At 35.5% G+C, this 13,239-nt stretch overlaps 1 protein-coding gene across 1 annotated transcript; it reads left to right on the top strand.

Annotated features, from left to right (window-relative positions):
• The first annotated feature begins 5,515 nt into the window (after window positions 1–5,515).
• Window positions 5,516–6,487, top strand: LOC122467892 (olfactory receptor 4K5). Its single transcript, XM_043554468.1, has one exon. It carries the CDS (start codon window positions 5,516–5,518, stop codon window positions 6,485–6,487), a length of 972 nt encoding a protein of 323 aa, XP_043410403.1.
• The last annotated feature ends 6,752 nt before the right edge of the window (window positions 6,488–13,239 follow it).

Here is a 13,239-nt window from a genome sequence, read left to right as displayed (position 1 = left end):
AAACCATGAGATAATGACCTAAACTGAAGTTGAGTGCTTAACTAACTGGGCCATCCAGTTGCCCCAGTCATTAAGGTGTTAATGATTTAAGTGTGAGTTTGTATTGCTAATGAGATGGAATATTCTTGTTCCATGTAGAAATGAAGTTTATATAGGTGGTTTATGGTTTGCAGAGTTGAAAGTCATTCACTGGGAAGGTCTTTTTGGCACAGATTATAAGGCAGAAAAGTTGAATAAATGACCGATGTGAAGTGAAATATATTTCAGTTAACACTAAAACACATACATGGAAAATATTCCATGCACATTTATTTTTTTAATTTTTTTTAACGTTTATTTATTTTTGAGACAGAGAGAGACAGAGCATGAATGGGAGAGGGTCAGAGAGAGAGGGAGACACAGAATCTGAAACAGGCTCCAGGCTCTGAGCTGTCAGCACAGAGCCCAACGCGGGGCTCGAACTCACGGACCGTGAGATGGTGACCTGAGCCGAAGTCGGACGCTTAACCAACTGAGCCATCCAGGTGCCCCTCCATGCACATTTATATAACAAGTCCCGTGAATGGTACATAAAAAGCATAAGAATACAAGAATCACCGAACATGGCAGAGAAAGAATATCTACACAAAAGCTCTTTGAGAAAGTACATAATCTACATACAAGCAAAGTGCTATAGCAACATTAAGAAAGAAATTTCAACTTTTAAGCCTCTAGGAAGGCTTTTAGAGGAGGTGGCATTTGCACTAGAATAGATTATCTGTGAAGGTCATCAGAAAATGAACATAGGGGCACCTGGGTGGCTTAGTCGGTTGAGTGTTTGGCTTCGGCTCAAGGTCATGATCTTGTGGTCCATGAGCCCTATGTTGGGCTCTATGCTGACAGCTCAGAGCCTGGAGCCTACTTCGGATTCTGTGTCTCCCTCTCTCTCTTTGCACCTCCCCTGCACTCGCTCGCTCTCTCTCTCTCTCTCTCTCTCTCTCTCTCTCTCTCTCAGAAATAAACATTTTTAAAAAAGAAAATGAATATCAAGTGTTTATCAGCTTGACAAATGTTGAATAGTCTGGTTTTGGCTAGAGACTAGCAAATGATATATATATACACCATAATATATGGTTGTCTGTCATGCTAAGGACTTTAAATTTTACTATCTTTTTTCACTTCAAGGAGTGATGAGATGTTACAAGTGGGAGAGGGAGGTCCAGGAAAAAGTAAGTTTATAACTTGGAAGAACAGTGGCAGTTTCATAGTGAAGAAAGGTTTAAAGGGAAAAAGAGCTGAACTGAGTAGAAAAATTTTGAGCTGTGGTCTGAGATGGCTGTGTAATGTCCACAACCAACCAACTGTCAGGAATATGTGTGGATTACTGGTGTGTAGTGAGAAATGGTGCTGCAAAATTAAAGGTCATCACACAGAGGCGGATGGAATGCTCAAGGAGGAGAGGGAACAAAATGAAGAGAGAAAGATATGAACATAAAGTAAGAGAAAAAGCGAATAAGATGTATAGAAGGGGAAGGAACAAATCTGGAAATCTAGGCCAGGTCCTCAGTGGAAATCTATTTGTAAGGGGCAGTGCGTGGATGAAGGAATAAAAATATAAATTAAATAGTTAAATAATAAATTAAGACTATTTATTAAAATAGTAAAAAATTCCAAGAGGAATTCCAGGGGTTGTCTCACTTAAGAGTATAACAAAATTAGTTATCATAACCAGGTCTTTAAAAATATTTGATAAATAAAATTTTCCTTATTGTGGTAGCAAAAGGCATAATTGAGTGTAGTAAGGTCTGAATAGGTAGAAAAGCAACAAAAGAAGGTAGAAGAATTAGGAAATTTTTTTCCTTGTTTTTGAGGAGGGGGCTTATTTCTCTGATGGTTCACACTGAACCCTTTGTCAGTAGATGTAAAGATAAAATGACAGTGGGAGAGACCACAAGGGCAAGCTAAAAATGGCTTAACTCAGTGATTCTGAACTCAAGGTGACTCTTGCCCTCCCTGATATTTGGCAATGTCTAGATACATTTTGATCATCACAACAGTGAAGTATGTGCTACTGGCATCTAGTGGGTAAGACCAAGGATGCTACTAAACATCTTACAGTGTACAGGACATCTTCATAACAATTATTCAAACCCAAATGTCAATGGTGCCCAGGTGGAGAAATTTGGCTTAAGTGAAGAACTAATATTTCATAGTAGGTGGAAAGATAAGAATCAAGAGCATTTATTGAGGAGCTCTTCAATTGTAACAGAGTTACACAGTTATGGGTTACACAGTATGGGTTTCATATCATTCAGATTTAAAACTGTATAATGCAGAGTCAGAGAGAGTTAGCCCTGAAGTCAAAGATCTGGGTTCAAGTGCTAGTTTTGACTTTCCAGATATAACTCTAGACAAGTTACTTATCATCTCTATTACTCTGATTTCTTACTGCAAAATGGGATTAAGTGTGTTTATCATGTAATATGGGAAAATACAATTAGTCTGCATAAATTGTGTGGAGATTACTAAATCCTTGTTTTTCTCCTCCATAGCTCCATAATAATAAAACCTTTCCCTCAGGTCTGGTGTACAGATCACTTGATATAAACACAAACCTCTAACTCAACAGATGCTACCAACAGGTTTTCAACAAATCCAAGCTTTCTTTTCCATTCCTTTTCAGATAAAAAATTTTTACTCATCACTAAAAAAATCTACCTCATTTGTTAATTTATAAATAAGACATCCATAAACATTTTCATTAGGTAGAGTTCATTTTACATAACAAACCCATATGGATTGTTTATGGATTGTTTATGGATTGTTCTTGCTCAAGAACACTTTATTTTAGAAATGGGGAAACAAAGAGTCACATACAGGATAAGGAAATAACATAACTTACAGTATATTTCAGAATCTTCTCAACTATTGCTCTCATATATTATAAATACTAATTATTACTAATTCATTCATTAAATTTTTATGAATCATCTTAAGCTTTTGCTCTAAATCCATACCCCACAAAAATGTCTATCTGAAATGTGGACCAAATGTGTTGCTCTGAATATTCTAGTGAGTACAGGAAATGATTCTGTACTTGAGGGTTTTCCTGTATGGAATGTAATTACATTGTAGGAGTGGAAAGTTTTTAGTTTTCCCTCCTAGGTTCTTTGGCTGATAATTAAATTGATGTACGACAGCTTAACAGGAGAAAAGCAAATTTAACTTTTATGTATGAGAGACCCATAAAAAGTATAAGACTCAAAGAAGTGACCAAAGCAGGAAGCTTTCATACCTTTTAGACAAAGAAACAATAAATATATGAGGAATTGACATGACAAAGGGCTTTGGGCTTGAGGTATTAAATTAGTGAAGAAGTAATAATGTTTGTTTATAGGAGCCTTTTTAGCCTTTAACTCCCTATGTCTGGTGATAAGGATAACTTCTACCCTCTTGGTGTATCGGAGATTTCACATGGGAGATTTATCTCCTTTCAGGGGAAGAAAGGAAGGTCAGAGTGTTCTTGCACTGGCTATTTCTCAAATAACATTAACTCAAAATAATCAATATGCCAAAGTGGTATACTTCAGGCTGATATAGTCATCCATCTAAATGAGCAGCTATATTGACGAAAGGATACAAAGTTTCAGATATTCAGAATGAATAAGAATGAATATTCAGAATGATTCTAATGTACAGCATGGTGACTTTAGCTAATAATACCGCATCATATACTTGGAATTTGCTGAGAGTAGATCTTAATTGTCCTCACAAACAAAACAAAAAAACAAAAACAAAAACGGTAACTATGTGAGGTAACAGACATGTTAGTTTGTGTTAATCATCGCACAATGTATACGTATATCAAAACATCACATTGTATACCTTAAGTATATGTAACTTTCGTCAATTATAACTCAATAAAGCTGGTGGGAAAAAATGAAAGACTTGGGATATGAAAATGAAAGATTTAGGGACTTAGACTGATTTTATGTATGAAATAAACAGGAAGTGAAAGCTATTTTTGCTTTCATGTGGGGCTAAGATTTCATCATGCTCAAGTTAAAACTGGTCAAATTAATTGTCAGAACTAATACGATTTCCTAAAATAGAACTTCTTGAAATTTTTTCCAGTTCAATGAAATTAGATTTATATAGCAGGGCTGTGTCTTTACCAAAAAAAAAAAAAAAAAAAAAAAAAAAAAAAGAGAGAGATTGAGAAAGAGACGTGGATTTAAGCTAATTATTAGGATTAGTCTGATTCCAAACAAAATATATTTTTAGGAGCATGGGACATTTATAACTCATTAATTTTTCTCTCTGTGCAAAACATCCTAAAACAACTATTCTTTCATTAATTATAAAAAAGTATTAATAAGGTCACGGATAATAATAAGCAGGGAAACATAAGTTGGCCTAAATCCAATTTTTTTCTCGTTGTATTGAGAAATAAGTGACATATATCACTGCATAAATTTAAGGTATACAGCGTGATGGTTTGATTTACGTATTTTGAAATGATTATCAAAATAGGTTTAGTTAATACCCATTATCTTATTCACATACAATAGAAAGAAAAGAAAAAAGATTCTTCTTGTGATGAGAACTTTTAGGATCTCTTAACAATTTCCTGGCCTAAACCTAATTTTGACCAGCAAAGGCAATGTATAAAGAAAATTCAGGCACTGCTTCTAAATAAGCAAGTAGAAATGAGTTTTAATTAAGGTAAAGTTATAATATGCATTTTAAGAAGGTACACAGATGAACAACTGATAGACTGGATTAACTAGAGACCCAGATAATATATAACAGTTATCTCCTTAGTAGGAATTATCTAAATTGCATATGATTCCCAGGATAGCAGTAACATAAAATTTTGTTAATTTGGGGGTATTTAACATATTAACAATATTTACCATATTATAATTACTTTGATAGCAAAATGTCAGAAGCTATTATCTTTACATTTCAAAGCCTGTAAGGTAGGCATTTTTACCACCTCCTGTCTTTTTTGAAATGTAGAATTAAAGCTCAGAAAAAATAGTCTAAAGTCAATCAGTGTGACTTTACATTACACAATAAACACGAAGCCATGAATATCTCTTGGAGAGTTAAAGAGATTACAACTTAAAAAGATTACAACTAATGATGGAAAATGACCACAAGAACCACAGATGTAAATTGTTTTTGCCAATCAACAAAGCCTATGCAATTGGTTTTAAGTCACTCCTCTTGTGATCACGAGTAAGCTCATGGGTAAGCTTTTTTACTACTGTTTAGCATTATTAAGACTATCCAAAACTAAAGGGGTTCTAATGATGTAAAATTATTTAGCATTGTTTAGACATTGCCCTAAGCTCCTTGCTACTTTCCAGATATATTTTTGTGATCCCTTCAAAATTTTTTATTTAGCAAATGCACACTATATCTGGGATCTCAGAATCCTTTGCATTAAAAGTCTATGGCTCATAATTCTGATCCTTTCCTATTTCCCCTTCCTTAGGGCTGTTCCAAAGCCTGTGTGCAGCCTGGATCCATGGATAAGGTCAATTCTTCAGTGGTGTCTGAATTTGTATTGCTGGGACTCTGTAGTTCTCAGGATCTCCAACTTTTCTTTTTTGTTTTCTTCTCTGTGTTATATGTGGTTATTGTGCTGGGAAACCTTCTCATCATCATGACAGTAACCTCTGATAATAACCTGCACTCCCCCATGTACTTCCTCCTGGGAAACCTGTCCTTTGTGGACATCTGTCAGGCTTCTTTTGCTACCCCTAAGATGATTGCAGATTTTTTGAGTGAACACAAGACCATCTCCTTCAGTGGCTGCATAGCCCAGATTTTCTTCATTCACCTTTTTACTGGAGGAGAGATGGTACTACTTGTCTCCATGGCCTATGACAGATATGTAGCTATATGCAAACCCCTACACTATGTAGTCATCATGAGCCGAAGGACGTGCAGCTTCCTGGTAATGGTCTCCTGGGCTGTGGGCTTGGTGCACACATTAAGCCAGTTATCATTTACTGTAAACCTGCCTTTTTGTGGACCCAATGTTGTAGACAGCTTTTTTTGTGACCTTCCTCGAGTGACCAAACTTGCCTGCCTGGACTCTTATACTGTTGAAATACTAATTGTAGTCAATAGTGGAATTCTTTCACTAAGTACTTTCTCTCTCTTGGTTGTCTCTTACATCATTATTCTTGTCACCGTCTGGTTTAAGTCTTCTGGTGCAATGGCCAAGGCATTTTCAACACTGGCTGCCCATATAACCGTGGTAATATTGTTCTTTGGACCTTGCATCTTTATCTATGTGTGGCCCTTTACCACTTACCCTGTGGATAAACTTCTAGCCATATTTTACACCATTTTCACTCCCATTCTAAACCCCATTATTTACACACTAAGGAACAGGGATATGAAGGCTGCCATGAGGAAGATTATGACCTCTTACCTGAGGCCCAAGAAAATTTCTGAAATGCCACTAGTAGTGAGGAATTCTCTTTATTAAGACAAATGTCCTTCAAATTCCTCCAATCAGTACTCTATCTATAAATATTTTCAATATGTTCTTGTGGTATATTTCAACTATGGTGGAAGTGATAAAGAAGAAGATATAGAGAGAATATGATTGATATTAACAAGTCTTTTCCCAGCTATTACCTAAGCAAAAGCTAAATATAAAAAAATAAGGAAAAATATATCATGATTACTGGTTCTGAAAATAAAATATAGAATGATGAAAGGTGAACAGTATCAGTGCTTTCACTGCTTTAGTTGCAGGTAAATATGATGGAAAAAGGGGGAGTACCTGCTTATTTGGTCAGTATAATTCTTGGGGGACATAAAATTAGATGCTTCCTGATCTTATCAATTTCCTAAATTATATACCTATATACAATCTATATTGATGAATAGTATTCAGGAACCTGAAACTGAATTTTCCCAACCAAAAGATAGCCATTTCATAGATTTAAGTGTGAAGACTCAAGAGGAGATTCTTAGATTATGAAATCCCTCTGCTAATGTCAATTATGCCCATCCCATATTGTTTTCCAATAACCAATGATACTTTAAAATGAATTATACAGGGGCTCCTGGGTGGCTCAGTTGAACATCCGACTTCTGCTCAGGTCATTATCTCATGGTGTGTGGGTTTCAGCCCTGAGTTGGGCTCTGTGCTGACAGCTTGGAGCCTGAGCCTGCTTCCGATTCTGTGTCTCCCTCACTCTCTACCTCTTCCTCACTTATGCTCTCAAAAATAAACATTAAAAAAATTTTTTAATGAATTGTACATAATCAGGGGCTTGCATCTCAAATATTTCATTTTATGGTCTACGATCAGTTAAGGTAATTTCAGTTTCCTCTGCAATTACAAGTTGCAGAAAAGACAGAATTTTTATTTTTTTATTCTTTTATTATTTTTTCAATGTTTATTTATTTTTGGGACAGAGAGAGACAGAGCATGAACGGGGGAGAGGCAGAGAGAGAGGGAGACACAGAATCGGAAACAGGCTCCAGGCTCTGAGCCATCAGCCCAGAGCCCGAGGCGGGGCGCGAACTCACGGAGAACTCACGGACTGCGAGATCCTGACCTGGCTGAAGTCGGACGCTTAACCGACTGGGCCACCCAGGCGCCCCAAAAGACAGAATTTTTAAAGCTGAACTACTTCATGACTGACTTTTTGTGCTATAAGTAGTTGTATAACAGTTCTTGCATTTGGAGCAGGCATGGAGTTCTTAGTGACAATGAATCAATGTTAAACATACAACCCAACTGCAATCTGGACCGCCCCTCACCACCCCACCCACCCCCACCCCCCGCCAAGACCTCTGGATCTCTACCCTGAACTCTAAAGACCATTAGATTTATTTATTAATGGTGAAGTTTTTACTTTCCCTAACTCCTCAATTCATAAAAAGTAATCAAACACAAACATCACTCTCTCCTTTATGCCAAGAATGAAAATGCTACGTTTGCTTTTTGCTGTTTGCTTTATCTTCCCAATTCCATTTCATCTTCTTCGAACCCAACTGTAATAGAGCATCGTTTAGTAAAATACTGAAAAAATCTTGAGAATTTTCTCTTCTTCCATCCCACTCAATTTTTAGTCTCTCCATAGCATTCTAGTGCTTCTGAGACCTGATATTCTTTGCTATTTTCTACTCTCAAAGTTTACCTTCCAATAAGGTAGCTTACCAGTAATTTACATTTCAGTGCTAATATAAATCTACCAGTTATGTCTTAAAGGAAAACATACACATTCATTTTTTTTCTAATTTTAGGATATAATTCCATCAACAGGAAGAGAGGAGAGTTAGCCGATTAGATCTGAAAAAAGAGCAGAAAGAAGAGATCTTATCAATGTTTCCTGACTCTGTACCATACATGCTGCCTTTTACTCTATTCAGGGAACAAGGTCCAGCCTTATGATTCATCTTCTTATTGAATAAAGGATTATGTAATATATGATTTTTTTGTACTAATCAGCCTGTAGTACCAAAGTATGGGGGAGGCAGAATTCATTACAAAGCTTATTAATTTCATTTTTTTTTGCAATGCTAGGTGGTTTGATTACTCTAATATGAAATTAAGCCGTCTTGCTTGGTATTTTATAAACATGTTATGCTAAATATAGTAAACAATGAGAATCAATATGCTAAGAAATTTAAAAGTATGTAATCTGCTTAACTACACCAGTTATTAGCTATTCAGTACTCATTATTTGACTATGAGATTCTTTTGAAAATATGATGAATATTGTAGTTCTCCTTTGCAAACAAAGCATAAACACTTAAACATAAGATTCCATGTAATGTTTTACTTCAGAAATTAATTTCATTTTTTTGAATCAAATATAAACAGAATTTAAAAAAATTATTTCCTTTTTTACTTCTAGGATATTTTTGTAAAATTAATAAATTTTTACTAAAATAATATAAAACTTGTGTAAGTAATTTTAATTTTGTTCAGTTGTTCATTTTAATGGGAAGACGGTTGTCAGTTTAAATAAAAATACTTTGTAAAGTGATATTTAACAGGGAAAATTATATGCTGTCTATGATATTGAATTAATCCTGAATTTTTATCTTAATGGAATCCTTCAAATATAATAAGTATTAAGAAATGGAGTCTGCACTCTCATAGCTAACATTTACAGACAAGGAAATGTTTGAGTCAAAGAACTCCAAATTCTTCCAAAGTTTTGAGTTTTTTTCACATGGCATCACTTACATTGCTTATGAATGAACAAATTATTTTTTTAAGGTCTCATTCAAGAAAAGTTGATGTGCCATGCATATTTCAGTGAAGTTCCTCAAAAGAATGCCTGGAAAGCCAACAAATTTTCTTGTAATAGAGAAAAACATATTTATTCTTAATTCTTGATATAATCTCATGGCAAGCTGGATATTCAAAGTCCTACATTTTGAATGTTGATGAAATTGACTACTTAGACACAATTTCAGAGCTGTTAGAAGGATTTCTAGCCAATGCATGCCAGGAAAAAGATCAATGGTCACAACAACGTGTGGTGTTTCCTCTCACCAAAAAAGTAGCAAGAGCGGATACGTTGCTGAAAATAAAATACTCTATTTAATAAAGAGAAATGTATTTTTTCCTTGGTGTATTTCTTGACAAAGAAGCTCTATCAATGACCAACTTGTTGCCTCTTGACATGAAGTCCACCATTCACTGGCCTGCTTTGTGATACCAGACCTGGACTCAAACCTTTCTCCTTTGTCATGAGAGGATGCTGGATGAACATGACGGAAGGAAGAGGCTTCTCTTCCCACTTCCAGTATGCTTAATTTCTTTCTCCTACAGTGCAGCTGCCATGGGCCACTCAGTGGCACTCAACCTCCAGCAAGTTTTGTTGCCAGTCTCAGTCTTAAATTTCCTGCACCTCATTCGTTCCAACTGTGGACCACTTCTGGCACATGGCAATCTGGGGAACTTCTCATCCAGGAGGCCTATTCATATGCTCTCCAGAGTTCTGAAACCACCCTTGGGGAAGGGATCCCCCTTCCAAATTTATTCCTTTTTTGAGGTCTCTCCTTCAGCCTTAGTGCAGTTTGGAGTTCTGTCTTACCCTCTTTGGTAATCTCTATTACCAGTTACTAAGTCTTCATATTCAGTATTCCCTGTTCAAATTACCAGTGTGGTTTCTGTTTCCTAACTGAACTCTGATATAGAAACACGTAAGTATTTTGAAGATACTGAAAACTCAGAAGCGTCTAAAAGTGGTTCATAAAATATGACATATAATGAGGAAAGTCAGGAGCTGGCTGAACCAAAAAAGTGTTGGCAGTTTTATCTGTTTATATACTGAAGTGAAATTCATCTATAACATACTGCAAAATATGAAAAATCCTAGCACCTATGAAGTGGATAATATCATTTGCAAACTCACTGTTTAAATTTATTTTCTCTCATTTAAGACAACAAACACTAACCTCATAAAAATTAAAACAAAATAAAAATGCATTCTCTGCCCAAAGCCAATGAGACTATTTCCATTGATTAAATAAAGGTTTTTGTTTGTTTTTCCTCAATCATTCGTGGATTTTTTTATGTGATAAGCAATTTTGTGGAGTGCTAATGAGGGAAAATAGATAACTCAAGTGTATAGAACACTTATTCCTTAAAGTCTGTATTAAAGTTTTAATCATCAGTCTGCTTTTCACAAAAAGATCCTACTGAAGAAAAGATAAAGCTGCTTGTTATCTTTACCATGAAGCACTTAAGACCACTGCCAAGGCAGAAGCAGCACCACTTTGTGTTATTACATTTGTGTGTCATACATTCAATGACAAAAACAAAAAAATAAAGCCAAAGAGTTCAATGACTTTAATAAACTTTTTTCCATAAAATATTTCAAATTATTCTAGTTCCAATAAAACAAAGAGAGAAATTCATAATACTAAAACCAATGTATTTTCAATTTACTTTCTAACAGCTATTCAAGGTAAATAGCATAATATTTCAGCTGGAAATGAGACATTTAGTACAATAGAATCCCATGAATCCCCTGTTATATTTTGTTTAAAACAAATCTTAATATAATTTAGTAATAAACTTTTTTTCATACACATATTTCAAAATGATAAGACAATTCAAAGTATTTTTTTTTCTGTCTGGTTCACAGATATCTGTAGACTTTTCCTCTACTACCGAGAAACTGAGAAATAAATTCAACTATAAAAAAGTGGTGAAATACATGTATATTTTAGAAATGTGAAAATAACATTTGTATTGCTTGTCAAAAGACTTGGATTTGAGCACTGACTACAATACTATTACATGACCTTGAGCAGGTGACGTGCTTTTGCTCAGGTCACCTTCTTAAAATCTTTCTATTCTTATCCATTACTCTCAGGACAAAGGGAAAAAAAATCCTCATTAACCTGGTTAATAAGGCTTTTGGCTCTCTACTCATATCACTGTGCTAACCCCACACCCTCATTTGATTAATATATTTCTCCCTGACAGAACTAAACTCCACGAGAATAGGGACTGTGTCTATGGTAATGAATATATTCCTAAAGGGTTTTTTGTAACATGAACATTTTAAATAGTAGGGAGATGATACCAAAAGCTAGGGAAGACCTGTTTGTTCCCTCCACTTTCAGAATGTAAATTACTTCTGCTATGTGTATGAGCAAAACTTCAGACAAGGAATAGAAATTTAATGCATAGCTCAGAGGGTATTTAAAGGAGTTGATGTGATGTAACAGACTCTGGAGAGAAAACAATATGGCCAGTGGGAAGTGGACCTCAAGATGCTAGCTTAGGATAAGAGGTGAAGAAATTTTAGTTCCATTAAAATCTAAATACATTAAAATCTTGGTTTGCAAGGATAATTCATTCCAGAAACAAGCTTGTAATCCAAAGCACTTGTATATCAAAGCGAATTTCCCTACAAGATATAATGGAAAATCAGATGATTCATTCCACAACCCAAAAAGATTCATATAAAAATGATTACAATACTGTAATACAAAATAATAAAGAAACAACAGATGTTGGCTAGTATGTGGAGACATGGGAACCCTCTTACACTGTTGGTGAGAATGCAAACTGGTACAGCCACTCTGGAAAACAGTGTGGAAGTTCCAAAAATTAAAAACAGAACTACTTTACAACCCAGCAATAGCACTACTAGCAATTTATCCAAAGGATACAGGAGTGCTGATTCATAGGGGCACATATACCCCAATGTTTACAGCAGTGCTATCAACAATAGCCAAATTATGGAAAGAGCCTAAATGTCCATCAACTGATGAATGGATAAAGAAGATGTGGTTTCTATACATTATGGAATAACATATAGAATAATATATTCTATTGCCATTCCAATATATATTCCATATATTCATTTCTTGGCAATGAGAAATCTTGCCATTTGCAACAATGTGGATGGAAATGGAGGGTATTATGCTAAATGAAGTCAGTCAGTCAGAGAAAGACAAGTATCATATGTTTTTACTCTTATGTGGAATTTGAGAAACCTAATAGAAGACCATGGGGGAAGGGAAGGGGAAAAATAGTTTCAGAGGGAGGCAAACCATAAGAGACTCTTATATACAGAGAACAAACTGAGGATTTATGATGGGGGCTCGGGAGAGGGTAGAATGGATGATGGGCATTGAGGAGGGCACTTGTTGGGATGAGCACTGGGTGTTGTAAGAAAGGGATGAATCATGGGAATCTACTCCCGAAGCCAAGAGCACACTGTATACATTGTATGTAAGCTAACTTGACAATAAATTATATTATAAAAAAAAGAAAAAGAAACAATTAACCTGCACTTACCTTTGAAAACCTTCATGGCTGGTGTCAGGAAGACAAAAGAGAAGAAGGTTATTGTGTAGGATGACTTTCACTATCGCTAGCAGAATCACTGCTATCTTTTGGCTCAATGGAATCTTTTTCTGCATGGGGGCCATTGTGTACACTTGCATGGATGTTGACTACAGTAAACTAGTAATAAATTATTGTCATATACTGTATTTAATGTAACTGGCAATGGCAGCAGAGGAAAGGGTCTATATCTGCAGGCAGCCTGACCTAGAATGAAGCACAGTATTCCTAAGGTTACTCTTGTATGGAAAAGCAAAGGACTGTCCATAGGTGCTTTGAAGTGACAAAAAATACACTAGTGCCAGTTGTGGGCACCTTCCAATGTTCTGAAAAATCACTGATTTCTGCCAAGCACTGTGGCCAGAGACTGAGCATGTGAGAATGGGAGACAATCATCCACA

This window comes from Prionailurus bengalensis, chromosome B3 (assembly GCF_016509475.1).
Source record: "Prionailurus bengalensis isolate Pbe53 chromosome B3, Fcat_Pben_1.1_paternal_pri, whole genome shotgun sequence".
NCBI lineage: Eukaryota > Metazoa > Chordata > Mammalia > Carnivora > Felidae > Prionailurus > Prionailurus bengalensis.
This window is presented reverse-complemented; position numbering and strand designations above follow the sequence as displayed.